The 19,872-nt window shown below is 46.5% G+C and overlaps 2 protein-coding genes across 2 annotated transcripts in view; one reads left to right on the top strand and one right to left on the bottom strand.

Annotated features, from left to right (window-relative positions):
* The window catches only part of hmgb2b (high mobility group box 2b), a 115,798-nt gene that overhangs the window by 21,552 nt on the left and 74,374 nt on the right, over nucleotides 1–19,872 (top strand). The window lies entirely within an intron of this gene.
* atp1b2a (ATPase Na+/K+ transporting subunit beta 2a) overlaps nucleotides 1–19,872 on the bottom strand; it is a 34,033-nt gene that overhangs the window by 6,615 nt on the left and 7,546 nt on the right. Inside the window, exons 3-6 of the mRNA XM_072376743.1 lie at nucleotides 17,058–17,162; nucleotides 16,822–16,901; nucleotides 6,154–6,279; nucleotides 5,969–6,028 (exon numbers count right to left, since the gene is read on the bottom strand). Of these exons, the coding sequence (XP_072232844.1) occupies nucleotides 5,969–6,028; nucleotides 6,154–6,279; nucleotides 16,822–16,901; nucleotides 17,058–17,162 (371 nt within the window). The remainder of the gene's footprint in view (nucleotides 1–5,968; nucleotides 6,029–6,153; nucleotides 6,280–16,821; nucleotides 16,902–17,057; nucleotides 17,163–19,872) is intronic.

The following is a 19,872-nucleotide window of genomic DNA, read 5'->3' as shown; positions in this document are numbered from 1 at the left end:
GACTGTTTGTTGACTGTTTCATCTGTTTGTTGACTGTTTCATCTGTTTGTTGACTGTTTCATACTGTAGGTTGACTGTTTCATACTGTAGGTTGACTGTTTCATACTGTACTTTGACTGTTTCATCTGTACTTTGACTGTTTCATCTGTTTGTTGACTGTTTCATACTGTACTTTGACTGTTTCATACCGTAGGTTGACTGTTTCATCTGTTTGTTGACTGTTTCATCTGTACTTTGACTGTTTCATCTGTTTGTTGACTGTTTCATACTGTTTGTTGACTGTTTCATACTGTACTTTGACTGTTTCATACTGTAGGTTGACTGTTTCATACTGTACTTTGACTGTTTCATCTGTTTGTTGACTGTTTCATCTGTACTTTGACTGTTTCATCTGTACTTTGACTGTTTGTTGACTGTTTCATCTGTACTTTGACTGTTTCATCTGTTTGTTGACTGTTTCATACTGTTTGTTGACTGTTTCATACTGTACTTTGACTGTTTCATACTGTAGGTTGACTGTTTCATACTGTACTTTGACTGTTTCATCTGTTTGTTGACTGTTTCATACTGTAGGTTGACTGTTTCATCTGTTTGTTGACTGTTTCATACTGTACTTTGACTGTTTCATCTGTTTGTTGACTGTTTCATACTGTACTTTGACTGTTTCATACTGTAGGTTGACTGTTTCATACTGTACTTTGACTGTTTCATACTGTACTTTGACTGTTTCATCTGTTTGTTGACTGTTTCATACTGTAGGTTGACTGTTTCATCTGTTTGTTGACTGTTTCATACTGTACTTTGACTGTTTCATCTGTTTGTTGACTGTTTCATACTGTACTTTGACTGTTTCATACTGTTTGTTGACTGTTTCATCTGTTTATTGACTGTTTCATACTGTACTTTGACTGTTTCATACTGTTTGTTGACTGTTTCATACTGTACTTTGACTGTTTCATACTGTTTGTTGACTGTTTCATCTGTTTATTGACTGTTTCATACTGTACTTTGACTGTTTCATACTGTTTGTTGACTGTTTCATACTGTACTTTGACTGTTTCATACTGTTTGTTGACTGTTTCATCTGTTTGTTGACTGTTTCATCTGTACTTTGACTGTTTCATCTGTTTGTTAACTGTTTCATACTCTACTTTGACTGTTTCATACTGTACTTTGACTGTTTCATACTCTACTTTGACTGTTTCATACTGTACTTTGACTGTTTCATCTGTAGGTTGACTGTTTCATCTGTTTGTTGACTGTTTCATCTGTTTATTGACTGTTTCATACTGTACTTTGACTGTTTCATCTGTTTGTTGACTGTTTCATACTGTACTTTGACTGTTTCATACTGTACTTTGACTGTTTCATACTGTTTGTTGACTGTTTCATCTGTTTGTTGACTGTTTCATACTGTACTTTGACTGTTTCATCTGTTTGTTGACTGTTTCATACTGTAGGTTGACTGTTTCATCTGTTTGTTGACTGTTTCATACTGTACTTTGACTGTTTCATACTGTACTTTGACTGTTTCATACTGTTTGTTGACTGTTTCATCTGTTTGTTGACTGTTTCATACTGTACTTTGACTGTTTCATCTGTTTGTTGACTGTTTCATACTGTAGGTTGACTGTTTCATCTGTTTGTTGACTGTTTCATACTGTACTTTGACTGTTTCATACTGTACTTTGACTGTTTCATACTGTTTGTTGACTGTTTCATCTGTTTGTTGACTGTTTCATACTGTACTTTGACTGTTTCATCTGTTTGTTGACTGTTTCATACTGTAGGTTGACTGTTTCATCTGTTTGTTGACTGTGTCATACTGTACTTTGACTGTTTCATACTGTACTTTGACTGTTTCATACTGTTTGTTGACTGTTTCATCTGTTTGTTGACTGTTTCATACTGTAGGTTGACTGTTTCATCTGTTTGTTGACTGTTTCATCTGTTTGTTGACTGTGTCATACTGTACTTTGACTGTTTCATCTGTACTTTGACTGTTTCATACTGTACTTTGACTGTTTCATCTGTTTGTTGACTGTTTCATACTCTACTTTGACTGTTTCATTATTGTCTCACATTCAATTAATTGGATCAATATGATGTATTTTTTAATTGACATTTGTTGTGTTGGATTGATCTCCCATGTAGTTCTCTGATGGTGAGAAGAAGTAAAACTTTATTTCTATTTAGAAATTCTACTTTCTATGATCTTCACTTTCTACTTTTCTTACCCACTCATCTTTCCCCACTTTGTATGGCTGAAGATGGCAACAGACACGAGATGAAAACAAGCAGATTCAGACAGAAAAAAAGATTCATAAAGATTAGTCGTCACCCCTCTTTTTATTGAACTGCACTGGCTGCCCTTCGCTGCCCGCACCAATTTCAAGTCACTGATGTTCGCCTTCAAAGTGCTTAATGGAACGGCTCCCATCTACTTGAATGCTCTTGCAAAGCCTAATGTCACGACTCGGTCACTCATGTCGTCACAGGGTGTTCGTCTAGCAGAGCCTACACCACGCCTAAGACAATCCTCTGCAGCCATGTGTGTGGATGAAGTGGTCCCAGTACAGTGCCTGTGTAGAAATCCCTCCGTTAGCTCTCCTATAGCCGCAAGTAGCCACATAACAGCAGCTATGAGCTAACAGCAGCTATGAGCTAACAGAGCTATGAGCTAACAGCAGCTATGAGCTAACAGAGCTATGAGCTAACAGCGGCTATGAGCTAACAGCAGCTCTGAGCTAACAGCAGCTATGAGCTAACAGCGGCTATGAGCTAACAGCAGCTATGAGCTAACAGAGCTATGAGCTAACAGAGCTATGAGCTAACAGCAGCTATGAGCTAACAGAGCTATGAGCTAACAGAGCTATGAGCTAACAGAGCTATGAGCTAACAGCAGCTCTGAGCTAACAGCAGCTATGAGCTAACAGAGCTATGAGCTAACAGCAGCTATGAGCTAACAGCAGCTATGAGCTAACAGCAGCTATGAGCTATCAGAGCTATGAGCTAACAGCGGCTATGAGCTAACAGCAGCTATGAGCTAACAGCAGCTATGAGCTAACAGAGCTATGAGCTAACAGAGCTATGAGCTAACAGCAGCTATGAGCTAACAGAGCTATGAGCTAACAGAGCTATGAGCTAACAGAGCTATGAGCTAACAGCGGCTATGAGCTAACAGCAGCTCTGAGCTAACAGCAGCTATGAGCTAACAGAGCTATGAGCTAACAGCAGCTATGAGCTAACAGCAGCTATGAGCTAACAGCGGCTATGAGCTAACAGAGCTATGAGCTAACAGAGCTATGAGCTAACAGAGCTATGAGCTAACAGCAGCTATGAGCTAACAGAGCTATGAGCTAACAGCAGCTATGAGCTAACAGAGCTATGAGCTAACAGCAGCTATGAGCTAACAGCAGCTATGAGCTAACAGCAGCTATGAGCTAACAGCAGCTATGAGCTAACAGCGGCTATGAGCTAACAGAGCTATGAGCTAACAGAGCTATGAGCTAACAGAGCTATGAGCTAACAGCAGCTATGAGCTAACAGAGCTATGAGCTAACAGCAGCTATGAGCTAACAGAGCTATGAGCTAACAGCAGCTATGAGCTAACAGCAACTATGAGCTAACAACAGCTATGAGCTAACAGAGCTATAGCACACGTTCATTCATTCATTCTTCTTAAAGTATTGGTGAAATAAAGACAGATAATGCCTTATTTAGAGGCTGCATCCTCTAAGCCCCGTTCACTCCGTTATATGGATCTCCAGTTATCTAAATATCTTCCGAAGGACACCGACTTTCACCAAACTGTTCTCAGTGAGCAGATGAACGTATTTCATGCCAGAAATAAGGTTTAAAAACACCGGAGTTCCCCTTTAAATCATCCAAAATCATCCCTGTTCCAAAACAACCCGCCATAGACAGCCTGAAGGACTACCGACCTGTAGCCCTCACACCTATAATCACAAAGTGCTTTGAGAGGCTGGTCCCACATCACATCAAAGCCTGCCTCCCTCCCAGCCGCGATCCACATCAGAACGCCTGCCGAGCAAACAGGTCTACTGAAGACGCCACAGCTCTCCACACTGCACGATGCCACCGAGAACAGCAGCGGAGCTATGTGCGAATGCTCTCTTGTAGGTTACAGCTCGGCTTTAACCATCATTGCAGACATCCTGGTCACCAAGCTGTCAAACTTAGGCGTCCCCCCCACTCACCTGTTCCTGGATAAAGGACTTCCTGACAAATCGTCCCCAGACAGTGAAACTCAGCTCCTTCCTCTCCTCCTCCCATACACTCAGCACCGGCGCTCCTCAGGGTTGTGTGCTGAGCCCCCCCTCTACTCCCTCTACACACATGACTGCAGCCCCGCCCACCCAGGAAACAGCATTATTCAGTTTGCTGATGACACTACTGTGGTGGGTCTGATTTCAGGGGAAGATGAAGCAAACTACAGGAACAAAGTCCCGAAGGTGACAGCCTGGTGCTCATCAAATAACCTGGATCTAAACACTACAAAAACAGAAGAAATCATCATTGACTTCAGAAGGTAAAGGGCTGACCTAACTCCTCTTCACATCAATGGTGCCTGTGTGGAGACAGTCCACACCTTCAAATACCTGGGCTAATATCTCTGCTGAGCTCTCCTGGTCCATAACATCACGGCAATGATCAAGAAAGACGAGCAGCGAATTCCCTCCTTGAGGGGGAACAGCTTAGATGGCAACCTGCTGGGGACCTTCTACAGATCCTGCATGGAAAGCCTCCTGACAAACTCTCAGTTTGGTATCTGAGCTGCACTGAAGCAGACAGGAAGAGGCTGCAGAGAGTGGTCAACACTGCCCTCTCCCCTACAACTCCTGCTCAAACAGAGCTGGAAACACAGTTCAGGAATGTTTGCACCCAGGCCATCACCTGTTTAACCTACTGCCCTCTGGGAGGCGCTACAGGAGCATCGAGACCAGGACAAACAGACTAAAAAACAGCTTTCAACCCAGAGCCATTAGCCTGCTGAACATAAACATGCACTAACTGCCAATATATGTATTTATGTATTTATCTTGTTATGCATTCGCACTTTATACTTTATGTTTCTAAAAGCATACTCAGCTCACACTGAATGGTAAATGGTAAATGGACTGTACTTGTACAGCGCTTTTCTAGTCTAGCTGACCACTCAAAGCGCTTCACTACATGCTGCATTCACCCCACTCACACACTCTTAGGATATAACTGCGTGCTTTTCTAAGCATTCACACACATTCATACCCCCAATGATACACTGGGGGGGCAACATGGGGTTCAGTGTGTTGCCCAAGGACGCTTCGACATGTAGCCCGGGGAAGCCAGAGTCGAACCACCGACCTTCCGATTGGTGGGCGACTGCTTGTTAAGTTATCTGCACTTTGAAGGCTAAGCTTTTCATTTTGTTGTGCTGCTGTACATAGATAATAAATTCTGAATCTGAATCTGAATAGATTCAGACAGACAGACAGACAGACAGACAGACAGACAGAGTCAGACAGACAGACAGACAGACAGACAGAGTCAGACAGACAGACAGACAGAGTCAGACAGACAGACAGACAGACAGACAGACAGACAGACAGACAGACAGACAGACAGACAGACAGACAGACAGACAGAGTCAGACAGACAGACAGACAGAGTCAGACAGACAGACAGACAGACAGACAGACAGACAGAGTCAGACAGAGTCAGACAGACAGACAGACAGAGTCAGACAGACGGACAGAGTCAGACAGACAGACAGACAGAGTAAGACAGACAGACAGACAGACAGACAGAGTCAGACAGACAGACAGACAGAGTCAGACAGACAGACAGACAGAGTCAGACAGACAGACAGACAGACAGAGTCAGACAGACAGACAGACAGACAGACAGTCAGACAGACAGACAGACAGACAGACAGACAGATTCAGACAGACACAGACACTCAGACCTTTGCTCCACAGGTGATATAAGGAGACTCCCCGTCCTTCCCAGGTAACATCCCAATCACCTGGACACACACAGGAGAGAGGAACTTGTTGAAAAATCATAAAACACAGTTTTCAGTCAGATGCAGCCCCCCTGAAGCTCTGCAGCGCCCTCCGGAGAGGATTTCCATCTGAGAGGTCAACATACCCTGTTCAGTTTGATTAGAATGCAGGGCTGACCTCTGTCGTAACCATAGAAACGATCCAACACCCCTGAACAATCCCCCAACAATGTCCGATTGAACTGACAGGAGCGCTTGGGATTGTTCCTCACCTGCAGACAGACAGGTAGAAAAAAGACAAACTGGAGATAAGGGCAGACAGGTAGAGATGAGAGCAGACAGGCAGAGATGAGAGCAGACAGGTAGAGATGGGAGCAGACAGGTAGACAGGTAGAGATGGGAACAGACAGGTAGAGATGAGAGCAGACAGGCAGAGATGAGAGCAGACAGGTAGAGATGGGAGCAGACAGGTAGACAGGTAGAGATGGGAACAGACAGGTAGAGATGAGAGCAGACAGGTAGAGATGAGAGCAGACAGGCAGACAGGTAGAGATGAGAACAGACAGGCAGACAGGTAGAGATGAGAGCAGACAGGTAGAGATGAGAGCAGACAGGCAGACAGGTAGAGATGAGAGCAGACAGGTAGAGATGAGAGCAGACAGGTAGAGATGAGAGCAGACAGGTAGACAGGTAGAGATGAGAGCAGACAGGTAGAGATGAGAGCAGACAGGTAGAGATGGGAGCAGACAGGTAGAGATGAGAGCAGACAGGTAGAGATGAGAGCAGACAGGTAGAGATGAGAGCAGACAGGTAGAGATGGGAACAGACAGGTAGAGATGAGAGCAGACAGGTAGAGATGAGAGCAGACAGGCAGACAGGTAGAGATGAGAGCAGACAGGTAGAGATGAGAACAGACAGGCAGACAGGTAGAGATGAGAACAGACAGGCAGACAGGTAGAGATGAGAGCAGACAGGTAGAGATGAGAACAGACAGGTAGAGATGAGAGCAGACAGGCAGACAGGTAGAGATGAGAGCAGACAGGTAGAGATGAGAGCAGACAGGTAGAGATGAGAGCAGACAGGTAGACAGGTAGAGATGAGAGCAGACAGGTAGAGATGAGAACAGACAGGTAGACAGGTAGAGATGAGAGCAGACAGGTAGAGATGAGAGCAGACAGGCAGAGATGGGAGCAGACAGGTAGAGATGAGAGCAGACAGGTAGAGATGAGAGCAGACAGGTAGAGATGAGAGCAGACAGGTAGAGATGGGAACAGACAGGTAGAGATGAGAGCAGACAGGTAGAGATGAGAGAAGACAGGCAGACAGGTAGAGATGAGAGCAGACAGGTAGAGATGAGAGCAGACAGGTAGAGATGAGAGCAGACAGGTAGAGATGAGAGCAGACAGGTAGAGATGGGAACAGACAGGTAGAGATGAGAGCAGACAGGTAGAGATGAGAGCAGACAGGCAGACAGGTAGAGATGAGAGCAGACAGGTAGAGATGAGAACAGACAGGCAGACAGGTAGAGATGAGAACAGACAGGCAGACAGGTAGAGATGAGAGCAGACAGGTAGAGATGAGAGCAGACAGGTAGAGATGAGAGCAGACAGGTAGAGATGAGAACAGACAGGTAGAGATGAGAACAGACAGGTAGAGATGAGAGCAGACAGGTAGAGATGAGAACAGACAGGTAGAGATGAGAGCAGACAGGTAGAGATGGGAACAGACAGGTAGACAGGTAGAGATGAGAACAGACAGGCAGACAGGTAGAGATGAGAGCAGACAGGTAGAGATGAGAGCAGACAGGTAGAGATGAGAGCAGACAGGTAGAGATGAGAGCAGACAGGTAGAGATGAGAGCAGACAGGTAGAGATGAGAGCAGACAGGTAGACAGGTAGAGATGAGAACAGACAGGCAGACAGGTAGAGATGAGAGCAGACAGGTAGAGATGAGAGCAGACAGGTAGAGATGAGAGCAGACAGGTAGAGATGAGAGCAGACAGGTAGAGATGAGAGCAGACAGGCAGAGATGAGAACAGACAGGTAGAGATGAGAGCAGACAGGTAGAGATGAGAGCAGACAGGTAGAGATGAGAGCAGACAGGTAGAGATGAGAGCAGACAGGCAGACAGGTAGAGATGAGAGCAGACAGGTAGAGATGAGAACAGACAGGTAGAGATGAGAACAGACAGGCAGACAGGTAGAGATGAGAGCAGACAGGTAGACAGGTAGAGATGAGAGCAGACAGGTAGACAGGTAGAGATGAGAACAGACAGGTAGAGATGAGAGCAGACAGGCAGAGATGAGAGCAGACAGGTAGAGATGAGAGCAGACAGGTAGAGATGAGAGCAGACAGGCAGACAGGTAGAGATGAGAGCAGACAGGTAGAGATGAGAACAGACAGGTAGAGATGAGAGCAGACAGGTAGAGATGAGAGCAGACAGGTAGAGATGAGAGCAGACAGGTAGAGATGAGAGCAGACAGGTAGAGATGAGAGCAGACAGGTAGAGATGAGAGCAGACAGGTAGAGATGAGAACAGACAGGTAGAGATGAGAACAGACAGGCAGAGATGAGAGCAGACAGGTAGAGATGAGAGCAGACAGGTAGAGATGAGAGCAGACAGGTAGAGATGAGAGCAGACAGGTAGACAGGTAGAGATGAGAGCAGACAGGTAGAGATGAGAGCAGACAGGCAGACAGGTAGAGATGAGAGCAGACAGGTAGAGATGAGAACAGACAGGCAGAGATGAGAGCAGACAGGTAGAGATGAGAGCAGACAGGTAGAGATGAGAACAGACAGGCAGAGATGAGAGCAGACAGGTAGAGATGAGAGCAGACAGGTAGAGATGAGAGCAGACAGGTAGAGATGAGAGCAGACAGGTAGACAGGTAGAGATGAGAGCAGACAGGTAGAGATGAGAGCAGACAGGCAGACAGGTAGAGATGAGAGCAGACAGGTAGAGATGAGAACAGACAGGTAGAGATGAGAGCAGACAGGTAGACAGGTAGAGATGAGAGCAGACAGGTAGAGATGAGAACAGACAGGTAGAGATGAGAACAGACAGGCAGACAGGTAGAGATGAGAGCAGACAGGTAGAGATGAGAGCAGACAGGTAGAGATGAGAGCAGACAGGTAGAGATGAGAGCAGACAGGTAGAGATGAGAGCAGACAGGTAGAGATGAGAGCAGACAGGTAGAGATGAGAGCAGACAGGTAGAGATGAGAACAGACAGGTAGACAGGTAGAGATGAGAGCAGACAGGTAGAGATGAGAGCAGACAGGTAGAGATGAGAGCAGACAGGTAGAGATGAGAGCAGACAGGTAGAGATGAGAGCAGACAGGTAGAGATGAGAGCAGACAGGCAGAGATGAGAACAGACAGGTAGAGATGAGAGCAGACAGGTAGAGATGAGAGCAGACAGGTAGAGATGAGAGCAGACAGGTAGAGATGAGAGCAGACAGGCAGACAGGTAGAGATGAGAGCAGACAGGTAGAGATGAGAACAGACAGGTAGAGATGAGAACAGACAGGCAGACAGGTAGAGATGAGAGCAGACAGGTAGACAGGTAGAGATGAGAGCAGACAGGTAGACAGGTAGAGATGAGAACAGACAGGTAGAGATGAGAGCAGACAGGCAGAGATGAGAGCAGACAGGTAGAGATGAGAGCAGACAGGTAGAGATGAGAGCAGACAGGCAGACAGGTAGAGATGAGAGCAGACAGGTAGAGATGAGAACAGACAGGTAGAGATGAGAGCAGACAGGCAGACAGGTAGAGATGAGAGCAGACAGGTAGAGATGAGAACAGACAGGCAGACAGGTAGAGATGAGAACAGACAGGCAGACAGGTAGAGATGAGAGCAGACAGGTAGAGATGAGAGCAGACAGGTAGAGATGAGAGCAGACAGGTAGAGATGAGAGCAGACAGGCAGAGATGAGAACAGACAGGTAGAGATGAGAGCAGACAGGTAGACAGGTAGAGATGAGAGCAGACAGGTAGAGATGAGAACAGACAGGTAGAGATGAGAGCAGACAGGTAGAGATGAGAGCAGACAGGTAGAGATGAGAGCAGACAGGTAGAGATGAGAGCAGACAGGTAGAGATGAGAACAGACAGGTAGAGATGAGAGCAGACAGGTAGACAGGTAGAGATGAGAGCAGACAGGTAGAGATGAGAACAGACAGGTAGACAGGTAGAGATGAGAGCAGACAGGTAGAGATGAGAGCAGACAGGTAGAGATGAGAGCAGACAGGTAGAGATGAGAGCAGACAGGTAGAGATGAGAACAGACAGGTAGAGATGAGAGCAGACAGGTAGAGATGAGAGCAGACAGGTAGAGATGAGAGCAGACAGGTAGAGATGAGAGCAGACAGGCAGACAGGTAGAGATGAGAGCAGACAGGTAGAGATGAGAACAGACAGGTAGAGATGAGAACAGACAGGCAGACAGGTAGAGATGAGAGCAGACAGGTAGACAGGTAGAGATGAGAGCAGACAGGTAGACAGGTAGAGATGAGAACAGACAGGTAGAGATGAGAGCAGACAGGCAGAGATGAGAGCAGACAGGTAGAGATGAGAGCAGACAGGTAGAGATGAGAGCAGACAGGTAGAGATGAGAGCAGACAGGTAGAGATGAGAGCAGACAGGCAGACAGGTAGAGATGAGAGCAGACAGGTAGAGATGAGAACAGACAGGTAGAGATGAGAACAGACAGGCAGACAGGTAGAGATGAGAGCAGACAGGTAGAGATGAGTGCAGACAGGTAGAGATGAGAGCAGACAGGTAGACAGGTAGAGATGAGAGCAGACAGGTAGAGATGAGAGCAGACAGGCAGACAGGTAGAGATGAGAGCAGACAGGTAGAGATGAGAACAGACAGGTAGAGATGAGAGCAGACAGGTAGACAGGTAGAGATGAGAGCAGACAGGTAGAGATGAGAACAGACAGGTAGAGATGGGAACAGACAGGTAGAGATGAGAACAGACAGGTGAGAGCAGACAGGTAGAGATGAGAGCAGACAGGTAGACAGGTAGAGATGAGAGCAGACAGGTAGAGATGAGAGCAGACAGGCAGACAGGTAGAGATGAGAGCAGACAGGTAGAGATGAGAACAGACAGGCAGACAGGTAGAGATGAGAGCAGACAGGTAGAGATGGGAACAGACAGGTAGAGATGAGAGCAGACAGGTAGAGATGAGAACAGACAGGCAGACAGGTAGAGATGAGAGCAGACAGGTAGAGATGAGAGCAGACAGGTAGAGATGGGAACAGACAGGTAGAGATGAGAGCAGACAGGCAGACAGGTAGAGATGAGAGCAGACAGGTAGAGATGGGAACAGACAGGCAGAGATGAGAGCAGACAGGTAGAGATGAGAGCAGACAGGTAGACAGGTAGAGATGGGAACAGACAGGTAGAGATGAGAGCAGACAGGTAGACAGGTAGAGATGAGAGCAGACAGGTAGAGATGAGAGCAGACAGGTAGAGATGAGAGCAGACAGGTAGAGATGAGAGCAGACAGGTAGACAGGTAGAGATGGGAACAGACAGGTAGAGATGAGAGCAGACAGGTAGACAGGTAGAGATGAGAGCAGACAGGTAGAGATGAGAGCAGACAGGTAGAGATGAGAGCAGACAGGTAGAGATGGGAGCAGACAGGTAGAGATGGGAACAGACAGGTAGAGATGAGAACAGACAGGTAGAGATGAGAGCAGACAGGTAGACAGGTAGAGATGAGAACAGACAGGTAGAGATGAGAGCAGACAGGTAGAGATGAGAGCAGACAGGTAGAGATGGGAACAGACAGGTAGAGATGAGAGCAGACAGGTAGAGATGAGAGCAGACAGGTAGAGATGAGAGCAGACAGGTAGAGATGAGAACAGACAGGTAGAGATGAGAGCAGACAGGTAGAGATGAGAACAGACAGGCAGACAGGTAGAGATGAGAGCAGACAGGCAGACAGGTAGAGATGAGAACAGACAGGCAGACAGGTAGAGATGAGAGCAGACAGGCAGACAGGTAGAGATGAGAACAGACAGGCAGACAGGTAGAGATGAGAGCAGACAGGTAGAGATGAGAACAGACAGGCAGAGATGAGAGCAGACAGGTAGAGATGAGAACAGACAGGCAGACAGGTAGAGATGAGAGCAGACAGGCAGACAGGTAGAGATGAGAGCAGACAGGTAGAGATGAGAGCAGACAGGTAGAGATGAGAACAGACAGGTAGAGATGAGAACAGACAGGTAGAGATGAGAGCAGACAGGTAGAGATGAGAGCAGACAGGTAGAGATGAGAGCAGACAGGTAGAGATGAGAACAGACAGGTAGAGATGAGAGCAGACAGGTAGAGATGAGAACAGACAGGCAGACAGGTAGAGATGAGAGCAGACAGGCAGACAGGTAGAGATGAGAACAGACAGGCAGACAGGTAGAGATGAGAGCAGACAGGCAGACAGGTAGAGATGAGAACACACAGACAGACAGGTAGAGATGAGAGCAGACAGGTAGAGATGAGAGCAGACAGGTAGAGATGAGAGCAGACAGGTAGAGATGGGAACAGACAGGTAGAGATGAGAGCAGACAGGTAGAGATGAGAGCAGACAGGTAGAGATGAGAGCAGACAGGTAGAGATGAGAGCAGACAGGTAGAGATGAGAGCAGACAGGTAGAGATGGGAACAGACAGGTAGAGATGAGAGCAGACAGGTAGAGATGAGAGCAGACAGGTAGAGATGAGAGCAGACAGGTAGAGATGAGAGCAGACAGGTAGACAGGTAGAGATGAGAGCAGACAGGTAGAGATGAGAGCAGACAGGTAGAGATGGGAACAGACAGGTGAGAGCAGACAGGTAGAGATGAGAGCAGACAGGTAGAGATGGGAACAGACAGGTAGAGATGGGAACAGACAGGTAGAGATGAGAGCAGACAGGCAGACAGGTAGAGATGAGAGCAGACAGGTAGAGATGGGAACAGACAGGCAGACAGGTAGAGATGAGAGCAGACAGGTAGAGATGGGAACAGACAGGCAGACAGGTAGAGATGAGAGCAGACAGGTAGAGATGAGAGCAGACAGGTAGAGATGAGAGCAGACAGGTAGAGATGAGAACAGACAGGTAGAGATGAGAGCAGACAGGTAGACAGGTAGAGATGAGAGCAGACAGGTAGAGATGAGAGCAGACAGGTAGAGATGAGAGCAGACAGGTAGACAGGTAGAGATGAGAGCAGACAGGTAGAGATGAGAGCAGACAGGTAGAGATGGGAACAGACAGGTAGAGATGAGAACAGACAGGTAGACAGGTAGAGATGAGAGCAGACAGGTAGAGATGAGAGCAGACAGGTAGAGATGAGAGCAGACAGGTAGAGATGAGAGCAGACAGGTAGACAGGTAGAGATGGGAACAGACAGGTAGAGATGAGAACAGACAGGTAGAGATGAGAGCAGACAGGTAGAGATGAGAGCAGACAGGTAGAGATGAGAGCAGACAGGTAGAGATGAGAGCAGACAGGTAGAGATGGGAACAGACAGGTAGAGATGAGAACAGACAGGTAGACAGGTAGAGATGAGAGCAGACAGGTAGAGATGAGAGCAGACAGGTAGAGATGAGAGCAGACAGGTAGAGATGAGAGCAGACAGGTAGACAGGTAGAGATGGGAACAGACAGGTAGAGATGAGAACAGACAGGTAGAGATGAGAACAGACAGGTAGACAGGTAGAGATGAGAACAGACAGGTAGAGATGAGAGCAGACAGGTAGAGATGAGAGCAGACAGGCAGACAGGTAGAGATGAGAGCAGACAGGTAGAGATGAGAGCAGACAGGTAGAGATGAGAGCAGACAGGTAGAGATGAGAGCAGACAGGTAGACAGGTAGAGATGAGAGCAGACAGGCAGACAGGTAGAGATGAGAGCAGACAGGTAGAGATGAGAGCAGACAGGTAGAGATGAGAGCAGACAGGTAGAGATGGGAACAGACAGGTAGAGATGAGAACAGACAGGTAGACAGGTAGAGATGAGAGCAGACAGGTAGAGATGAGAGCAGACAGGTAGAGATGAGAGCAGACAGGTAGAGATGAGAGCAGACAGGTAGACAGGTAGAGATGGGAACAGACAGGTAGAGATGAGAACAGACAGGTAGAGATGAGAACAGACAGGTAGACAGGTAGAGATGAGAACAGACAGGTAGAGATGAGAGCAGACAGGTAGAGATGAGAGCAGACAGGCAGACAGGTAGAGATGAGAGCAGACAGGTAGAGATGAGAGCAGACAGGTAGAGATGAGAGCAGACAGGTAGAGATGAGAGCAGACAGGTAGACAGGTAGAGATGAGAGCAGACAGGCAGACAGGTAGAGATGAGAGCAGACAGGTAGAGATGAGAGCAGACAGGTAGAGATGAGAGCAGACAGGTAGAGATGAGAGCAGACAGGTAGAGATGAGAGCAGACAGGTAGAGATGAGAGCAGACAGGTAGAGATGAGAACAGACAGGTAGAGATGAGAGCAGACAGGTAGAGATGAGAGCAGACAGGTAGAGATGAGAGCAGACAGGTAGAGATGAGAGCAGACAGGTAGAGATGAGAGCAGACAGGTAGAGATGAGAGCAGACAGGTAGAGATGAGAGCAGACAGGTAGACAGGTAGAGATGAGAGCAGACAGGTAGAGATGGGAACAGACAGGTAGAGATGAGAACAGACAGGTAGAGATGAGAACAGACAGGTAGACAGGTAGAGATGAGAACAGACAGGTAGAGATGAGAGCAGACAGGTAGAGATGAGAGCAGACAGGTAGAGATGAGAGCAGACAGGTAGAGATGAGAGCAGACAGGTAGAGATGGGAACAGACAGGTAGAGATGAGAGCAGACAGGCAGACAGGTAGAGATGAGAGCAGACAGGTAGAGATGGGAACAGACAGGCAGACAGGTAGAGATGAGAGCAGACAGGTAGAGATGAGAGCAGACAGGTAGAGATGAGAACAGACAGGTAGAGATGAGAGCAGACAGGTAGACAGGTAGAGATGAGAGCAGACAGGTAGAGATGAGAGCAGACAGGTAGAGATGAGAGCAGACAGGTAGACAGGTAGAGATGAGAGCAGACAGGTAGAGATGGGAACAGACAGGTAGAGATGAGAACAGACAGGTAGACAGGTAGAGATGAGAGCAGACAGGTAGAGATGAGAGCAGACAGGTAGAGATGAGAGCAGACAGGTAGAGATGAGAGCAGACAGGTAGAGATGAGAGCAGACAGGCAGAGATGAGAGCAGACAGGCAGACAGGTAGAGATGGGAACAGACAGGTAGAGATGAGAACAGACAGGTAGAGATGAGAACAGACAGGTAGAGATGAGAACAGACAGGTAGAGATGAGAACAGACAGGTAGAGATGAGAACAGACAGGTAGAGATGAGAACAGACAGGTAGAGATGAGAGCAGACAGGCAGAGATGAGAGCAGACAGGTAGAGATGAGAGCAGACAGGTAGAGATGAGAACAGACAGGTAGAGATGAGAGCAGACAGGCAGAGATGAGAGCAGACAGGTAGAGATGAGAGCAGACAGGTAGAGATGAGAACAGACAGGTAGAGATGAGAACAGACAGGTAGAGATGAGAGCAGACAGGCAGAGATGAGAACAGACAGGTAGAGATGGGAACAGACAGGTAGAGATGAGAACAGACAGGTAGAGATGACCCTAACCCAATGCAGGGCCGGATAAAAACCTCAGCAAACATCAGCTCACCATCCAACATAGAACTCAAAACATAAGCAAACAGAGCAGGGGGGGGGTTCAGGTTCAGGTTGTTTCAGGCCGAGGTGCCAGGAGCAGGAATCCAGATTAGATTGTTGGTTAGGGCGAGTCGTCGTATTTCACGACTCACTCTGTTTAATTCTGATCACAGAAATGATCCAAACACCTTTGCAAAGCCACCAGCTGCTCCAGGATGTTTCCATATTACGGTTAATGACCTCAGTCTGAGCGCCAATAGCTCCGCCCACTGCTTCAATCACATCGGGCAGCTTGGGGCCTTTGACCGCTGTCTCCGACTTCCGAACTTTCCGATACACCAGAGCAAAGCCTAATCCAATCAGCAGACATCCCGTTACCATGGTTCCGAATATGTAAAGATCCTCGATGTCCTCAATGGAAAGGATGGCCAGGAACACGACCCTCCACTGCTCCCAGGAGTCCCTCAGGTAGCCAGAGGCGAAGGTTCAGGGCAGGCAGGTTCCCCCGAACCCGAGCTTGTCTTCGAGAACATTTTGTCAATTGCGTTGAGAGACCAGCCGACCAATTCCATGATTTTAATTTTGAGAGAGGCAGCGAAGTTTGAGCCAAGACAGGACGAGACGTGAGACCAAGCAGAGGGAGAATCGTAGAAGAGAGAAGAGAAATGCGAGCGCCTTCGTTGTGAAGAAAGACCGACCGTAAATGACTGATCCAATGAGCAAAGACTACGGCTAACAGAGGGAGGCTGAGGTTGGGCGAGTCTCTGCAGGGAAACTGACACAAACACTGAAATGCTTGTTGCACAGTGAGAGAAACTCAGGTAACCGGGACTCAGCCAAAAAATAAGGCTGTTCTGAAACTTTAAGTTAGTTCTTCTGAAAATTGTGTCATTGTTTGTTGTAATTACATACATACATCTTATCTCCTGTGAGCTCAATATGCATTTTATAATATTTCAACATGTGTCATACTCTGCGGGCCCCTGAAATAGCCTTGGCCACCCTCTGGCCACCCCAAGAAAGTGTAGCTCCACCACCGCACATATGAAACAAAACTACTTTTTAACTTCATTTCTGAAACGGCTACTTCAGTTTCTATGTTTCAGCAGAGCCAGGCTTACCTCTCCACTGTCTTCCTGGATGAAGTATTGATCAGGGGGGCAGTTATCATTGGTCTGAACCTGGTAGCTGTCGTTGTAGGCTGCACACAAACATAGGAGACATTTTTATTCAAGATTCAGGCATCCGACTGATTATATAATCAGTGTCTGTATTGATGAAGGCCTTTTTTTTTTAAAACATTCAAATCAATCACATCATGGAATACTGATAACGGATTGATTAATCTTCGACTTACGAGACAGGAAGTTGTTGAGGTTTTGGATGAAGCCATCCCAGCTCTCAGTGTCTGATACTGAGAAACCGATCTCAAGCTGATCACCCTTTGGACGAATCATCATTCCTGAAACACAAATACCAATCACTGAGCCTCGTTAACAGCCAATCACAGCCTGAGCCTCGTTAACAGCCAATCACAGCCTGAGCCTCGTTAACAGCCAATCACAGCCTGAGCCTCGTTAACAGCCAATCACAGCCTGAGCCTCGTTAACAGCCAATCACAGCCTGAGCCTCGCTAACAGCCAATCACAGCCTGAGCCTCGCTAACAGCCAATCACAGCCTGAGCCTCGTTAACAGCCAATCACAGCCTGAGCCTCGTTAACAGCCAATCACAGCCTGAGCCTCATTAACAGCCAATCACAGCCTGAGACTCGTTAACAGCCAATCACAGCCTGAGCCTCGTTAACAGCCAATCACAGCCTGAGCCTCGTTAACAGCCAATCACAGCCTGAGCCTCGTTAACAGCCAATCACAGCCTGAGCTTTATTAAACAACCAATCACAGCCTGAGCTTTATCAAACAACCAATCACAGCCTGAGCTTTATTAAACAACCAATCACAGCCTGAGCCTTATTAAACAACCAATCACAGCCTCAGCCTCGTTAACAGCCAATCACAGCCTGAGCCTTATTAAACAACCAATCACAGCCTGAGCTTTATTAAACAACCAATCACAGCCTCAGCCTCGTTAACAACCAATCACAGCCTGAGCCTTATTAAACAACCAATCACAGCCTGAGCTTTATTAAACAACCAATCACAGCCTGAGCCTTATTAAACAACCAATCACAGCCTGAGCCTCGTTAACAACCAATCACAGCCTGAGCCTTATTAAACAACCAATCACAGCCTGAGCTTTATTAAACAACCAATCACAGCCTCAGCCTCGTTAACAACCAATCACAGCCTGAGCTTTATTAAACAACCAATCACAGCCTGAGCTTTATTAAACAACCAATCACAGCCTGAGCCCCGTTAACAACCAATCACAGCCTGAGCTTTATTAAACAACCAATCACAGCCTGAGCCTCGTTAACAACCAATCACAGCCTGAGCTTTATTAAACAACCAATCACAGCCTGAGCTTTATTAAACAACCAATCACAGCCTGAGCCTTATTAAACAACCAATCACAGCCTGAGCTTTATTAAACAACCAATCACAGCCTGAGCCTCGTTAACAACCAATCACAGCCTGAGCCTTATTAACAACCAATCACAGCCTGAGCCTTATTAACAACCAATCACAGCCTGAGCTTTATTAAAGAACCAATCACAGCCTGAGCCTTATTAAACAACCAATCATAGCCTCAGCCTCGTTAACAACCAATCACAGCCTGAGCTTTATTAAACAACCAATCACAGCCTGAGCCTTATTAAACAACCAATCATAGCCTCAGCCTCGTTAACAACCAATCACAGCCTGAGCTTTATTAAACAACCAATCACAGCCTGAGCCTTATTAAACAACCAATCACAGCCTGAGCCTTATTAAAAAACCAATCACAGCCTCAGCCTCGTTAACAACCAATCACAGCCTCAGCCTCGTTAACAACCAATCACAGCCTGAGCTTTATTAAACAACCAATCACAGCCTGAGCCTTATTAACAACCAATCACAGCCTCAGCCTCGTTAACAACCAATCACAGCCTGAGCTTTATTAAACAACCAATCACAGCCTGAGCTTTATTAAACAACCAATCACAGCCTGAGCCTTATTAAACAACCAATCACAGCCTGAGCCTCGTTAACAACCAATCACAGCCTGAGCTTTATTAAACAACCAATCACAGCCTGAGCCTTATTAAACAACCAATCACAGCCTGAGCTTTATTAAACAACCAATCACAGCCTGAGCCTCGTTAACAACCAATCACAGCCTGAGCTTTATTAAACAACCAATCACAGCCTGAGCCTTATTAAACAACCAATCACAGCCTGAGCTTTATTAAACAACCAATCACAGCCTGAGCTTTATTAAACAACCAATCACAGCCTGAGCCTCGTTAACAACCAATCACAGCCTGAGCTTTATTAAACAACCAATCACAGCCTGAGCTTTATTAAACAACCAATCACAGCCTGAGCTTTATTAAACAACCAATCACAGCCTGAGCTTTATTAAACAACCAATCACAGCCTGAGCTTTATTAAACAACCAATCACAGCCTGAGCCTTATTAAACAACCAATCACAGCCTGAGCTTTATTAAACAACCAATCACAGCCTGAGCTTTATTAAACAACCAATCACAGCCTGAGCCTTATTAAACAACCAATCACAGCCTGAGCCTTATTAAACAACCAATCACAGCCTGAGCTTTATTAAACAACCAATCACAGCCTGAGCCTTATTAAACAACCAATCACAGCCTGAGCCTTATTAAACAACCAATCACAGCCTGAGCTTTATTAAACAACCAATCACAGCCTGAGCTTTATTAAACAACCAATCACAGCCTGAGCCTTATTAAACAACCAATCACAGCCTGAGCCTTATTAAACAACCAATCACAGCCTGAGCTTTATTAAACAACCAATCACAGCCTGAGCCTTATTAAACAACCAATCACAGCCTGAGCTTTATTAAACAACCAATCACAGCCTGAGCTTTATTAAACAACCAATCACAGCCTGAGCCTTATTAAACAACCAATCACAGCCTGAGCCTTATTAAACAACCAATCACAGCCTGAGCTTTATTAAACAACCAATCACAGCCTGAGCTTTATTAAACAACCAATCACAGCCTGAGCTTTATTAAACAACCAATC

The sequence above is a fragment of the Leuresthes tenuis genome, unplaced genomic scaffold (assembly GCF_036924035.1).
Source record: "Leuresthes tenuis unplaced genomic scaffold, fLeuTen1.0.hap1 SCAF_22, whole genome shotgun sequence".
NCBI classification, from domain to species: Eukaryota; Metazoa; Chordata; class Actinopteri; order Atheriniformes; family Atherinopsidae; genus Leuresthes; species Leuresthes tenuis.
The sequence above is the reverse complement of the archived record's forward strand: the minus strand, read 5'-3'. Positions and strand labels throughout refer to the sequence as shown.